Here is an 11873-nt window from a genome sequence, read left to right as displayed (position 1 = left end):
TTGCAGTGTTTGTTTGTTTTTTCTGACAGACCCGACGACACAAACCGACCGTGAACTCTTTCCCGGGTTTAACCGGGTTAAAGTTCACTCTTGGCTAACTCGGGTTAGAGTTCGCCGGAGAAGTAGCTGCAGGGAGCAGAGGTCACCTGAACAGGTTGGGAACTGACATTAATGTGATTGTTAGGTGTTTTAACACCGCATAAGAAAGCGGGGTTAAGTTATTAGTTAGTTGTCGGTTTATTAACCACTTTACTTTTATCTGAGAACGCAAACAAGCTGTTAGCCGAGTTAGCTTCCTGCTGTCACTGTTAAAAGTTCTGAGAAGCTACAAGTCAGATCATTAAGTTGTTTAACAAAGAAAAAGTTCAGCCAGAAATCTGATTCTGCAGTAGAAAACTGAGTAAGTTCTAATTTTTTTTAAATTAAATTGAATAATTGAATTTTTTAAAATAAATATAATAGTTTATAAAGTTTAATATTTATCAGGTGTGTTGTATAAGTCTACAGAGTGATGTTTAACTGGGTTGAACAGTGAACTTGATCTGATTCTCATCTGGCAGACAGGTGCAGCGCCATTAAATACATTTATGTTAGTTAGAAGATTAGATAAAAAAAAAGCTATTTTTAAAGTGAGAGTTATTGTGACCAGAGGGTCATCAGTTATGGATCAGATAATGGATAATATACATAAACCTGTAAATCTGAATTGGAGTCAGACCAGTTAAACTCAGTGACCGAATGTTCAAAACAACTTTAATCAGGATATATTTTCAGTTAATACTTAAAAAACAGAGAAAACTTCAGTTCCTTCATTAAACCTGATGACAATAGCGATGGAAGCATGATCTTCTTCTCTGCTGATTAAGTTTCCTTTAACAATTCCCAAGACAATGTGAATTATTGTTAGTATTATTTTATGTAACATTCTAAATGGTTTATTAAACTAAGCAAATATTTGTAGAAAAATACAGTTTGGACTCTTGAAAAGGCGGAATTCAGGTTCATAAAACACTACAGGATCAAAGTCCACCATAAAGTTTGAGTTTGCAGTTATTTTTATTTAGTTAAATCACATCTGACATCTTCTGCTGTTCACTTTAAAACAAGCAGACACTCAAAATCAGAAAAAGATGGGAGGTAAATCTTTCACCAGTTAATGTTTCCTTATCCCAGCACTTAAAAGATGTTCTGACATTGAGGATACCAAATGAAGAGTTTCAGGTGTTATTTTGTCCCATTCTTATGCAAATCACTTCCAGTCTTTCTTTGAGGAGCATTGTTTTTTAAACACTTCACTGATTTTCTCACACATTTGTGGACAAACTGGACATCCTCTGACCATCTTTGCCTTTCATTGAGGCTGCTTTTATATGAATTTATGCTCACAGTCACCTGCTGACACACAAACCCGAAGTTTCCCCCACACAAGCTTTTTAAAAAAAAGTGTCACAGGCCAGAAATATATAAAAAATAAGACGTACATCAACAAATTAAATGTGTTTGTGTTTCTTGTTCAGCTCTGACGGCTCTCTGAGACGATGGCGAACTCCCTGAGAGCTGAAGTTGTTCGACTCTACAAGAATGTGAGTCTTCTGCTGACAACTAATCTGTCAATCAGTTGACAGATTATCAATTAGGTCACCATCGTTGTCTGGTTGAAGGATCCACGAGTGGGTTCTCGTTTAACTGTTAATGTCGTATTTAGGGATTCAGGATGTTACGTTTGAATCTTTGACGTTTTATTGATTACTGCGGAACTAAAATCCAGCAGCTGCTTACAGTCACAGCTTTAAAAAATCCGTAATCAACCATAAAAGCATCTTAAGTAGAAAGATTAGAGCTGAAAAGAATCAATGTGGAGTCATCGATCCAGCAGCTTTGTGGTCAATGAGCAGCTCCAACAGAACAGACGGCGTTCAGTCGAGTAACAGACACAGATAAACATACAGGAAGTATTCAAAATATATGATGTCATGTGACCATGTTATTGTTGTATTTTGAGCATCTGTGAGCTCCTTTTACCTACATTTGCATAATTAAACAAAGTTTTCTGATATTGAAAAGATTAGATTATTAGATGGAAGCCTGGTTTCCAGATGCTGGTTGTGGGAGAGGCCGGAGGCTCCTTTCAGTTTTTTAAGTTGCATCTCCTCGTTCTTCCTGTTGTGACCCAGAAATTTATTTTATTAAAACAAAAAGGATGTTTCAGCTCCTAAAAGGCAGCTGGAAGAGAAGATCGAAGCGAGAGGAGGATGTGGGAGGAGCTATGAAGAGGATACTTCCTTGTGTTTTAGTACCTGTGACGTCCCATTTTCAGTTTAAATAAGACGTTAATAAATAACTAGTCTGACGGAGCTCATACAATAAAGCAGAAAGAGTACGGACGATGCTGCTTTGTTAGGACTTTTGTTCAAAGAGACGACCCGAAGGTTGAGCCTGTTGAGGAGATTCCTCTCCTCCTCCGCTCGCATCCCAGGGAGAAGGATGAAGAAGCGAGGAACAGAATATGTGCAAATAGGGAAATGGTACAAAAAGAAGGTGCCTGGTGGGGGAATGAGAGAGGAAAGTCTAAAAGGAGGCGGCTCAAACTGACTGATTTTTGAAAAGTTAACGGGGCAGAAGACCACTGGATCAGAATCATGTGGGGAAAACGGATGTAACCCAAAGGTGCATTTCACCCGACAGCATTCGGAAATCAAACGTCCTCTCTGTTCTTTCCGGGAGCGGAACATGTGTTTCAGGCCTGGTTCTGTTGGGTTTCCACTGAGGTTTGGAGTTCAGGGACTTTCAAACTCAAACCGATAAGTCAAAGCACAAACATCTTTAATACTATTTTTATCCATTTATGACTGTTTTTACCTCCTGCAACAAGTGTAGTGAAAATATGCTATAAATAATAATTTTTCAATTTAATTTGGTTTCTGGAGATGATCTCCAGACCTCCCACTCGGTTACTCATGAACCATAAGGTCCTGAGCCCCATTCTGCTCTGAAGGCCGTTTATTACCTTCAGAGTATCCCTCACGTCGCTCTCTGTCCTGCAGACGGCCCGATGGACAGATGTGAGGTCCCCCTAAAAGCTTAGAAGGCATAAAGATGATTATACATGTGGATCGAATGCTTAACACTTTGTTTCACTTCATCTCAATAGAGCTAAAGGACCAACGACGGCACTAAAACAAACGAGCAGCACAGATAATACGGACACAGCACGAAACGCTGTAGCACGTCTGTTTGTGGGAGCTTCGATGAATAACTCTATGAAGTTACACGTAAAAACCCATAAATGTGTCACATCAACAGATTTTTAGTTAGTCCAGGTTCGACGGTACCGCAGCCACAAAACAATTCACACTTCCAACGACTCGCAGAGTCTTCCCTGAACTTTGGACCTCGGTGCACATGAAGAAGACTGAAATCATCTTTTAGCTGCTATCATAGACATCTGTAGCATCTGATTTAGGACAGTGAAGTAAAAAAAGATACAGATGTATAGTTCTTTTTTACCGTATAACAAACAGTGGTATAAATGGTATGAAACACATACTAATATTCACACTATAGTGTGAGTAAAGCATTAAATTACGGCTCAAATTGAACGTTTTATGTCCAAATGTAAGTGGAGGAATGATGGGAGCCACACCGCCACCAACCAGGGTGCAGCAGACACCAGGTGGCATGCAGATAATCCTCCTGTTCTTCCTCCACAGCTCCTCTACCTTGGGCGGGAGTACCCCAAAGGTGGCGACTACTTCAGAGACCGTCTGAGAGCGGCGTTTGCTAAAAACAAGTCGGTCCAGGACCCGGAGCAGATCAAAGCCCTGATCGCTCGAGGGGAGTTTGTGTCCCGAGAGCTGGAGGCGCTTTACTACCTGAGGAAATACAGAGCCATGAAGAAGCGATACTACGAGGAGTGACCCGCCCCCCCCGCAGAGACTCACAAAAAAAACGAGAAAAGAAAAATCCTCTTTATTTGATCTAAATGTGTCTGAGCAGCAGAACACGACAGCAGCAGCTTCAGTCCCGTCAGTGCCGAGGAAAATAGTGACTTAATAAAAGTATAAAAAAAATACAAAGACGAGTTGACGAGTCCTCCTTCAAACACAAACTCCAGCCGTCAGAGGGCCGGGGGGGCCAGAGAGGCTCCGTCAGCCAGGTTGACCCTGCAGATCGGACAGGTGGCGTTGTCCTGTCAGGGGAGGAGGGCGGGTTAGAGGCTTATTCTAAACCAGGGGTGTCAAACTCATTTTCACCGAGGGCCACATCAGCATAAGCGTTGCCCTCAAAGGGCCAGATGTAACTTATAAATGCAAATTAAATGTAACTACTCCTTAATGTTAAATAACTCTTAATTTATTACTTATTCAAGTTACAAATATTACATATATATTTGCATAGATGTAAAAAATATGTTTGCTTGTTGCTCTGTTATTATATCATAAATCCTTTTAATTTGTCAGGTTATGAAACCCACATCACTCCATCAATCAACGATCAAACTATCCAAGTGGATGAAGAAAAATTTATGAGATTTACTTTTCTTCAAAACTTGAAATATCAAACAAAGCTAGCTTTTTGGAAACATTGCAGTCCAGTGGCGGGATGCCGTCACTTTTTTTGGTCGTTTTTTGGTATTTGACTCATTTATTCTTAGACAATCAGACCTTTTAAGCTCTCAGGGGCCACATAAAATGACATGGCGGGCCACATTAGGCCCGCGGACCTTGAGTGTGACACATATGTTCTAAACAAACACAGGAGTCCTGCAACATTCAGAGTTAAAGGAATGGTTCAGCGTAAAATGATAATTTGAGCATCACATGGTCATGCCACAATTTATATGGGTGGTGAGCCTTTCTCCGAAAGACCGCGGCATTCCGAAGTTGGCTATTTTGAAGTGTTTTGTTAGAAACGCAGCCAATGCAACTGTACGGGGCCAATTTGGAAAATATAAGAAATGCAATGTAAAACAAAACAAAAAAAAAATCACCTTTGTCTATTAGCGACACAAAATGTCTTTTAGATGACAAACAGGTGTTTTCATTCGGCATATCTGTGCCTAACAGTTCCCACTCCTGGCAACAGAAGCTCTCCTTTGACGGCATCACCTCGCAGCACTCGCAGCTACTCCACCATGTACCTCCAGTACGCGACCGAGCAGAAGCGCCCACTGACGCTTGCTCCGCACATCTCTGTTGTTCCTCCCGTTCCCGCAACTCCTCGTTTGTATATTTGGGCTCAAACAAGTATGGTTGGCCTTCAAACGCAAATGGCTCGTCTTCGAAAAAATTATGGTCGTCTTCTGCCACATTTGCGTCTCAGCCTCCCTTTGATAACTTCAAGCAGTGGGCCTACATCCGGGTCAGACTAGGAGTTGGAACTACCGGTGATGCCTCAAAAAACACAAGCCAGTGAAAGGCTGTGTGGGCCGATGAACTTCTCTGTGCCTCGGTTTGCTTGACGAGGCCTTTGTTATGACACAGCTGAAGTATGTAGCGCTTTTGAGCTTGTTTATCGCGGAAAAACAACCGATTTCTTATATTTTCCAAATTGGCCCCGTACAGTTGCATTGGCTGCGTTTCTAACAAAACACTTCAAAATAGCCAACTTCGGAATGCCGCGGTCTTTCGGAGAAAGGCTCATCACCCATATAAATTATGTGGCATGACCATGTGATGCTCAAATTATAATTTACGCCGAACCATTCCTTTAAGAGTTGCTGCTTCCTTCTCCTTACCTGTACGATGCCTTCCACTCATTCAATGATAAATGTGTCCCTGATATATATCTCATGTTTATTATAGTAAAAAACACAAGTTCAAACTTGTGTTTTCTGCAGCTAAGTTACATCAAAGTGGGATAAAACCTCCAGGAAGTTACCGCTTCACACAGAAACTCCACAAAGTGTTTGTTTGTTTCAGGTTTTGTGCAGCAGAAACAAACCTGGTGAAACACGTTGGTTACGTTGCTCTAAATCTGGGGGTTTGTGAGACTCAATTTAGGCGTTTGGAGTCAGTGAGCTCTTACCTTCAACCATCGGTCAATGCACTGGACGTGGTAGTCATGGAAACAGGGCAGCATCCTCAGCTTCTCCCCGTCGGTGTAGTCACAGAAACAGATCTGACACCTGCAGATCGATCATCAGAGGCGTGAGAGACGAACAAGTGATGTTAAACAAAGAGGTCCGGTTCAGACCGGCTGCTGGACTCACTGCGTGTTGCCGGCGTTGCTGGTGGACTGGAAGGTTTTGGTGGGAAACCTCTGGATTTCCCTGCGGGTCAGTTTCTTGGACACGACGGCACCCTGTCGCTCCTCAAATGCCAAAAGAGCCTGAAAGACGAGAAGAAAGTCCATAACTCTGTGGGTGGACGAAGATTTGGCACCCAGAGAGTTTCCTCCTCCTCACCTCGTAGTCGTTTCCCTGAAAGTCGTCAGAAAGGTCGGGTAATACGTTCCTCCTCCTGCTCCGCCCCCGCCGCCTGCGCTGACCCGTCACATCTGTGACAACACAGCAGCTGCATCAGTTAAAGTGAACGGAAGTTTTTATTACACGTGGATTGAAATGTGATCCGATTCATTCAAAGCAGAAGAGCATGATCGTACCATCTTCAATGCCCCCCAGAGGTGAGACGGCAGCCAACACCCGAGACATCCAGCTGGGCTCCATGTAGGTATAATGCTGCAGACAGAGACCCACGCAGTCACCACACCTCCACTTCAACATGGTTCTGCTTCCAGTTTAACTTAATGAAAAGGTTGGTTTTCCACCTCAGAGCCACATCATAACATCCCTGTAAACGTGGTTTGAACCCGAGTTTCTGAGCGTTAATAAACAGCAGCTCATTGGGCGGCGTTTTATAAAAACATTGAACTTGGGGAAAATGGAGGAACACTGAGCTCATGCTCTTCCTCATTTTCACATCAGTTTGTATTCTTTCTTGGACCAGACAGACTGGACGCCACACTGGCTCGGGATTTTCAAACCTACATGTCACAAAGCTTTAGTTGGTCTCCGTGATGTAGGCAGTTCTTAGCAGAGATGGGGACTCAAGTCGCTGTTTTGATGACTTGTGACTTGACAAAAAATAAAAAGACTTGTGACTCGACTCGGACTTGGAAGTTAAAGACTCGGCACTTGACTTGAGACATGATGACTTGAATGACTTGAGTGTTAAGCATCTAGCATAACTTGGAACTTTGTTCGTCATTTGAAGCTCCATTCTAACCAGTAAGTGCTTGTCAAGTTAGCTAATATTAACCTGTTAGCCTAGTCGGTAGTTAGCTAACGTTAGCTTGATATGATACGGGGTGGACACATTGGCCAATGATGTTTACTGACAGTTACTTATATCTTGTCTTTTCACTTTATTAAGATCAGATTCTGCAGGTAAAATTGCAATAATAAGGTGACTTTGACTTGACTTGCCCAAGAAAAAATTACTTGGGACTTGAAAGCTAAGACTTGAGACTGAGGCCACATTTACACATAGCCGGGTATTTAGAGAAACGAATATTTCTCCCCCTCCGTTTTCAATAATAACATCGTGCACACAACATCGTTTTCAAAAAACTTGTCATTTACGTCAACCCGCATAAATACGTCGTCAAGCGCCATAATAACTATGCCAAACCTGTTGGCGGCAGTGTAGGGAAAGGAATAAAGCCATGCAAGCCAATCAAAATCCTCAGAATCGAGGACTTTCCTCATGTGAAGGAGGAGATAACGCGAGCAAATATCACAACAAAACTGAAGGCAATAAGAGGGAAATATAGACAGTCAGTGGATACTGGACGCAGGAGCGGCCACGGAAGAGTGGTGCTCCTCTATTTTGAACTGTGCGAGCAGGTTTGGGATGGCAAATGCAATAAGGCCAGAACCGTTTGCACAAACGTAAACATTAGTAGAACTTTAACATCATCCATGATAATCCTGATCAGTAGCCAAACAAACTGTAAACATAAGGCGCTCGCATGACGTTAAGCATTTTCTGGCGCATAATGTGACGTTTAAGAACCTAAAACGCCGTTTCTCCCAGTTGACACGGCAACACATAACCGGCGTTATCAAATCTCCACTGTGGCCGGAGGTTTTAGAAATAATCGTTTTCTGTGATAAAAACGGGGTTTTGGTGTAAATGAGAGGCCAAACCGCAGGAAAATATCTGCGTCTTCCTTGCTGGAGACTTGCACATGTGTGACTTGGTCCCATCTCTGGTTCTAAGATGTAGACCAGGAACATTGCTGCTAATTTGGATCCACTGCTACAGCAGTTGGGTTTTCTAAAAATAAAAGCAGTACCAGTTTAGGTTAACACCAGCTGAGCACTTGGTCGAACGCTCTGACTCCATCCCTCAAAAACTGTTGCCACAGCAGCACCGACTCTCTCCTGGGACAGAACAAAGGAATGAAATCCAGCCCGAGTCGCGTCTAGTCTGTCGGATCCCAGAGAGAATAAAAAGTGAGCTTCAACATGGAGGAACATGAGCTCAGTGTTCTCTCTTTTTACAGCTGTTTTATGTTTTCATATCAGCGGCCATGTTTGTGAATGCTGCCCAACGAGCTGCATAAAGCAACATTCACAAACACCGTCAGGTGCCGTTTATAGATTCTGCTTAAAAACGGTTCATAAATTCAGTTCAGCGTTGCAGAGAGCATTCACAAACGCCGACTGCTGTTTGAAACCACGTTCATACACTAGACTGGTGATGTAAAGACATCAGTTGGAAGGAAAAACAGACGGATCTGTGGAGGTAAAATGTCTCGCATCACAGTGGTGCTCTACAGAAACTCAGACCTTTAAATGAAGTAATGCTCTGTGGAAAAATCAGACCGATAGTTTTCAGAAGGGTGAACCAGCTCAGACCTGACCGTTAAATGTTTAAGAACTGGTTTAAGATCAGGACCTGGGAGATGTAAAGAAAGTTTCATTTTCATTCAGAAACCCCGCAGAGTTTGGCTGTCTCACCCTGTGGTCGCTCTGCTGCTGCTCCTGCTGATGATGGTGATGGTGATGGTGATGATGGTGTCTGCTTTCTGACTCCTCTTGGTCAAACTGAGCCTGGACGAAGAAACAAAGATGAAGTTGGCTCCACCTGGACACGTGTCTGTAGCTGCGTAATAAAGGCTTCTACCTGCATGTTTCGAGCTAGCGCCTCGTCTTCCTCCATCTGTAGTGTGCGAACGACGGCCTCCTCATCATCGCTGATGATGATCTGCTCCACCGCCGCTGCAGAAGAAACGACCAATCAGAAATAACACTGCTGCTGCAGAGAGATCTGTCTCCAACAGAGCCTGAAGATCAGAATGTCGAGCTCCCACTTACAGCCGGACATCAAGTTCAGCTGAAGTGTCTCCTGACCTGCTGTGGCGTCTTCTTGTTCTCCGTTCAGCCACCTCTTCTCCTCTTCTGTCAGGAAGGACAGAGAGTCTGAACTTGATGCTGCTGCTGCTGAGGGTGACACTGAAGCTGCCGTCTGAATCTGTTTCAACTGAAGGACTGAAACAGGTGTGAGGTAGGAGGTTGACGATGACGATGACGTAGACGAGGATGAGAATGAGGAGGAGGAAGAAGAAGAGGAGGAGGAGGAAGCCTCCAGCCAGGTGCCAAGAGGGAAAGTCTTCAGAGAGGAAGCTGGAACAAAGCCGGCGCTTTGCTCAGCCAGCCGCCGGCGTTTGTATTTGTGTGCAAAACCTCGTTCACTGCCGATTTGTTGCTTTGGTCCTGGAGAGCCACCGACCGCCACCTGAGGACCAGAAACACACAATAATTTTTCAACTACAGAGACGGGAAGTCCACCACGGCATGTAGGCAGTACGGCGACTCACAGGGCTGAAATGTTCCTCTTTGGTACGATGACGTCTCCTCCGCTTACCGAGCTGTGGGCTGAAAAAACAGACAGAAATGCTCTGAAGACAACAGCTTGTTGGGATACAAGAAAACTAATAACTTATCAGACAAGATAAATTGTGTCTGAAGTATTTGTCTCTTTTCTCCTCTTTTCTCCCTGCTAATGGACAAATGTGTTCATGAGATGTGAAAATAAACAAGCTGTTCTGGTTTGATGTTACTGGAAGTCAGTGGCATGGAAGTCCCTGAACTTTAAACTGCCTCTCTGAAAGTGAAACAGAGTGACTGAAGCTTTGCACAAAACAGATTGTGTTTACACACATACACTTTTGAATTGTGGAGGAAAGAACACACACAGACAGCAGTTATAAAGTGAAACAGCTAGAAAAAAGGAAAACGATCTTTACTTACAGTGTATGAGTTTGATCTGCTTTGTTTCACTTTATCCAACTATTTACAAATGCAGTTTTTTTTTGTCTTTCTTTGAAATAACTAAGAACAAAACAGACTGACAGACCAAACAATATTAACGAAGAAGTCTGAGCTTTGTACAAGAGCAACAATAGTCTCACTCACACTGGAGACTGCTTAAAGTCCCGATCCAGCCCTCGTTTCTTTATATATTCTTCCAAGCAGCTTTGTCTAATCTTTTAAATAGTTCTTAAGTTTTTATTTGCAGATTGGCTGCTTTTTCCACAGAAAGCTTGTCTAAGAGGGTCAGGCTGTGTTGAACAAATATTGACTTTAAAGCTCGTTGGAATTGTACAAACTCTCTTTTTGCCTCATGTACTGCATTTACATTTACCCATGTTTCAATTAATTGCTGCATCTTTTTCCTGTCTTACTTGATATATATAAAGAAATTAGGGCTGACATATGGCTGTCGTATCCTTCAGGTATTTAAACAAACTAACTTTATGTCACTCAGCTACTTTTGAAGCTCCTTAATCTTATTAATTTCAGTATTATTTTTCAGAGTATTTTATTTTTATTCGAGGAAAAGTCCCAATTCAACTTAATGTTTGTCATCCACATTTTCTCAGTATTCATCAGTATCATTAAGTCCACACAGTGATTAAACCTCGTGTTTATGTCTGATTTAAACACCTGACGCAGTACCTGGGGGTTTCTGGGACCATGATTGAGAGATCAGGGTAGAGGACGTCCCCGTGTTCAAGGAGGCAGCCTCGGTTTAAACCTGCGGGACTGTCCGGTTCTGACGAGCAGGGACTGTCTGCGAGCCTCTCAGCCATGGTGTCCTCCAGCCTCGTTTCACACCTGACCCCAAGTCGTTCAATCACCTGAGATTCAGACTCATGTCACCCTGATCATGAGAGCAGCTTACCTAAAACACAGAAGGTAAGCTAACAGAGTTTATTACTAAATAAAACATGGATCGACTAGCTGACACCTACAGATTCAAGTAAATAAAAAAACACGATAAACATTCCACCGTCTAAAGCAAAACCAGACTTGTTTTTACCCACCCGGCTTCAGGAATCCAGTGAAAACCATTCAACTGTTAGCTCGGTTAGCTCAAAGAAAAAGCTACGGAAGCTGCTGCAAATAAAACGCGACGACAAAAATACTTGAAATCAATTCAACTTCACTGCTTCCAACTGGAATAACATTATATAAACGATAACAGACAACTTTACCTCAATGTGGTCTTTATTTCCGACTTGTTAGCCAACATAAAAGAAACAGCCGTTTGAAGTCACAACAGGAAGCGTCTTTCAAAATAAGAGCTCGTACTTCCGGTGCCAGTCTGAAAAGTACCGAAATCTCTTTCAGTTTTAATATGAGAATCTTTATTTAAATATGATTCTATCATCCTGTGACCAGGAGAATGAATACAAATCACACACCAAATATATTCTCTGTGGACACTTTTATTTTCCTTTATGCAAAATTATGAAGGAAAATATATAATATATGAATATTTCTTAAATGTCAAGGCCCTTTAAAATACTTCTAATCATTTGAATTTGATGTAAACGTTTTTATAAATACTCACAGTTAAGTT

General features: G+C 42.4%; 2 protein-coding genes across 6 annotated transcripts; one reads left to right on the top strand and one right to left on the bottom strand.

Annotated features, from left to right (window-relative positions):
• The first annotated feature begins 59 nt into the window (after window positions 1–59).
• lyrm5b (LYR motif containing 5b) lies at window positions 60–4076 on the top strand. Of its 2 annotated transcripts, none has more exons than XM_075470648.1 (3): window positions 60–154; window positions 1518–1583; window positions 3711–4076. In XM_075470648.1, exons 2-3 carry the CDS (start codon window positions 1539–1541, stop codon window positions 3915–3917), a joined length of 252 nt encoding a protein of 83 aa, XP_075326763.1. In that variant the 5' UTR covers window positions 60–154; window positions 1518–1538; the 3' UTR covers window positions 3918–4076. The 2 variants fall into 2 exon arrangements, with proteins under 2 accessions (XP_075326763.1, XP_075326764.1); XM_075470649.1 differs by lacking the exon at window positions 60–154 and adding an exon at window positions 181–400.
• On the bottom strand, window positions 3955–11583 carry LOC142384416 (uncharacterized). 4 transcript variants are annotated; one of them, XM_075470645.1, is made up of 12 exons: window positions 11506–11583; window positions 11335–11407; window positions 10967–11192; window positions 9826–9883; window positions 9323–9743; window positions 9132–9226; window positions 8966–9058; window positions 6604–6679; window positions 6407–6498; window positions 6212–6330; window positions 6028–6127; window positions 3955–4189 (listed from the first exon to the last, which is right to left on the bottom strand). In XM_075470645.1, exons 3-12 carry the CDS (start codon window positions 11098–11100, stop codon window positions 4118–4120), a joined length of 1260 nt encoding a protein of 419 aa, XP_075326760.1. In that variant the 5' UTR covers window positions 11101–11192; window positions 11335–11407; window positions 11506–11583; the 3' UTR covers window positions 3955–4117. The 4 variants fall into 4 exon arrangements, with proteins under 4 accessions (XP_075326760.1, XP_075326761.1, XP_075326759.1 ...); XM_075470646.1 differs by having other exon boundaries at window positions 11335–11404; window positions 11506–11528; XM_075470644.1 differs by lacking the exon at window positions 11335–11407.
• Window positions 11584–11873: the final 290 nt, after the last annotated feature.

Source organism: Odontesthes bonariensis, chromosome 7, assembly GCF_027942865.1.
Source record: "Odontesthes bonariensis isolate fOdoBon6 chromosome 7, fOdoBon6.hap1, whole genome shotgun sequence".
NCBI lineage: Eukaryota > Metazoa > Chordata > Actinopteri > Atheriniformes > Atherinopsidae > Odontesthes > Odontesthes bonariensis.
This window is presented reverse-complemented; position numbering and strand designations above follow the sequence as displayed.

Bases quoted from the DNA above. Each gene is read 5' to 3' on its own strand.
- LOC142384416 (XM_075470645.1), bottom strand. From the start codon at position 11,100: ATGGCTGAGAGGCTCGCAGACAGTCCCTGCTCGTCAGAACCGGACAGT. The intron at 6,128-6,211 runs GTGAGTCCAGCA...ATCGATCTGCAG, and splicing joins AGCAACGCCGGCAACACGCA to GTGTCAGATCTGTTTCTGTG. The intron at 4,190-6,027 runs GTAAGAGCTCAC...CTCCCCTGACAG, and splicing joins GCATTGACCGATGGTTGAAG to GACAACGCCACCTGTCCGAT.
- lyrm5b (XM_075470648.1), top strand. From the start codon at position 1,539: ATGGCGAACTCCCTGAGAGCTGAAGTTGTTCGACTCTACAAGAAT. The intron at 1,584-3,710 runs GTGAGTCTTCTG...CTTCCTCCACAG, and splicing joins TTGTTCGACTCTACAAGAAT to CTCCTCTACCTTGGGCGGGA.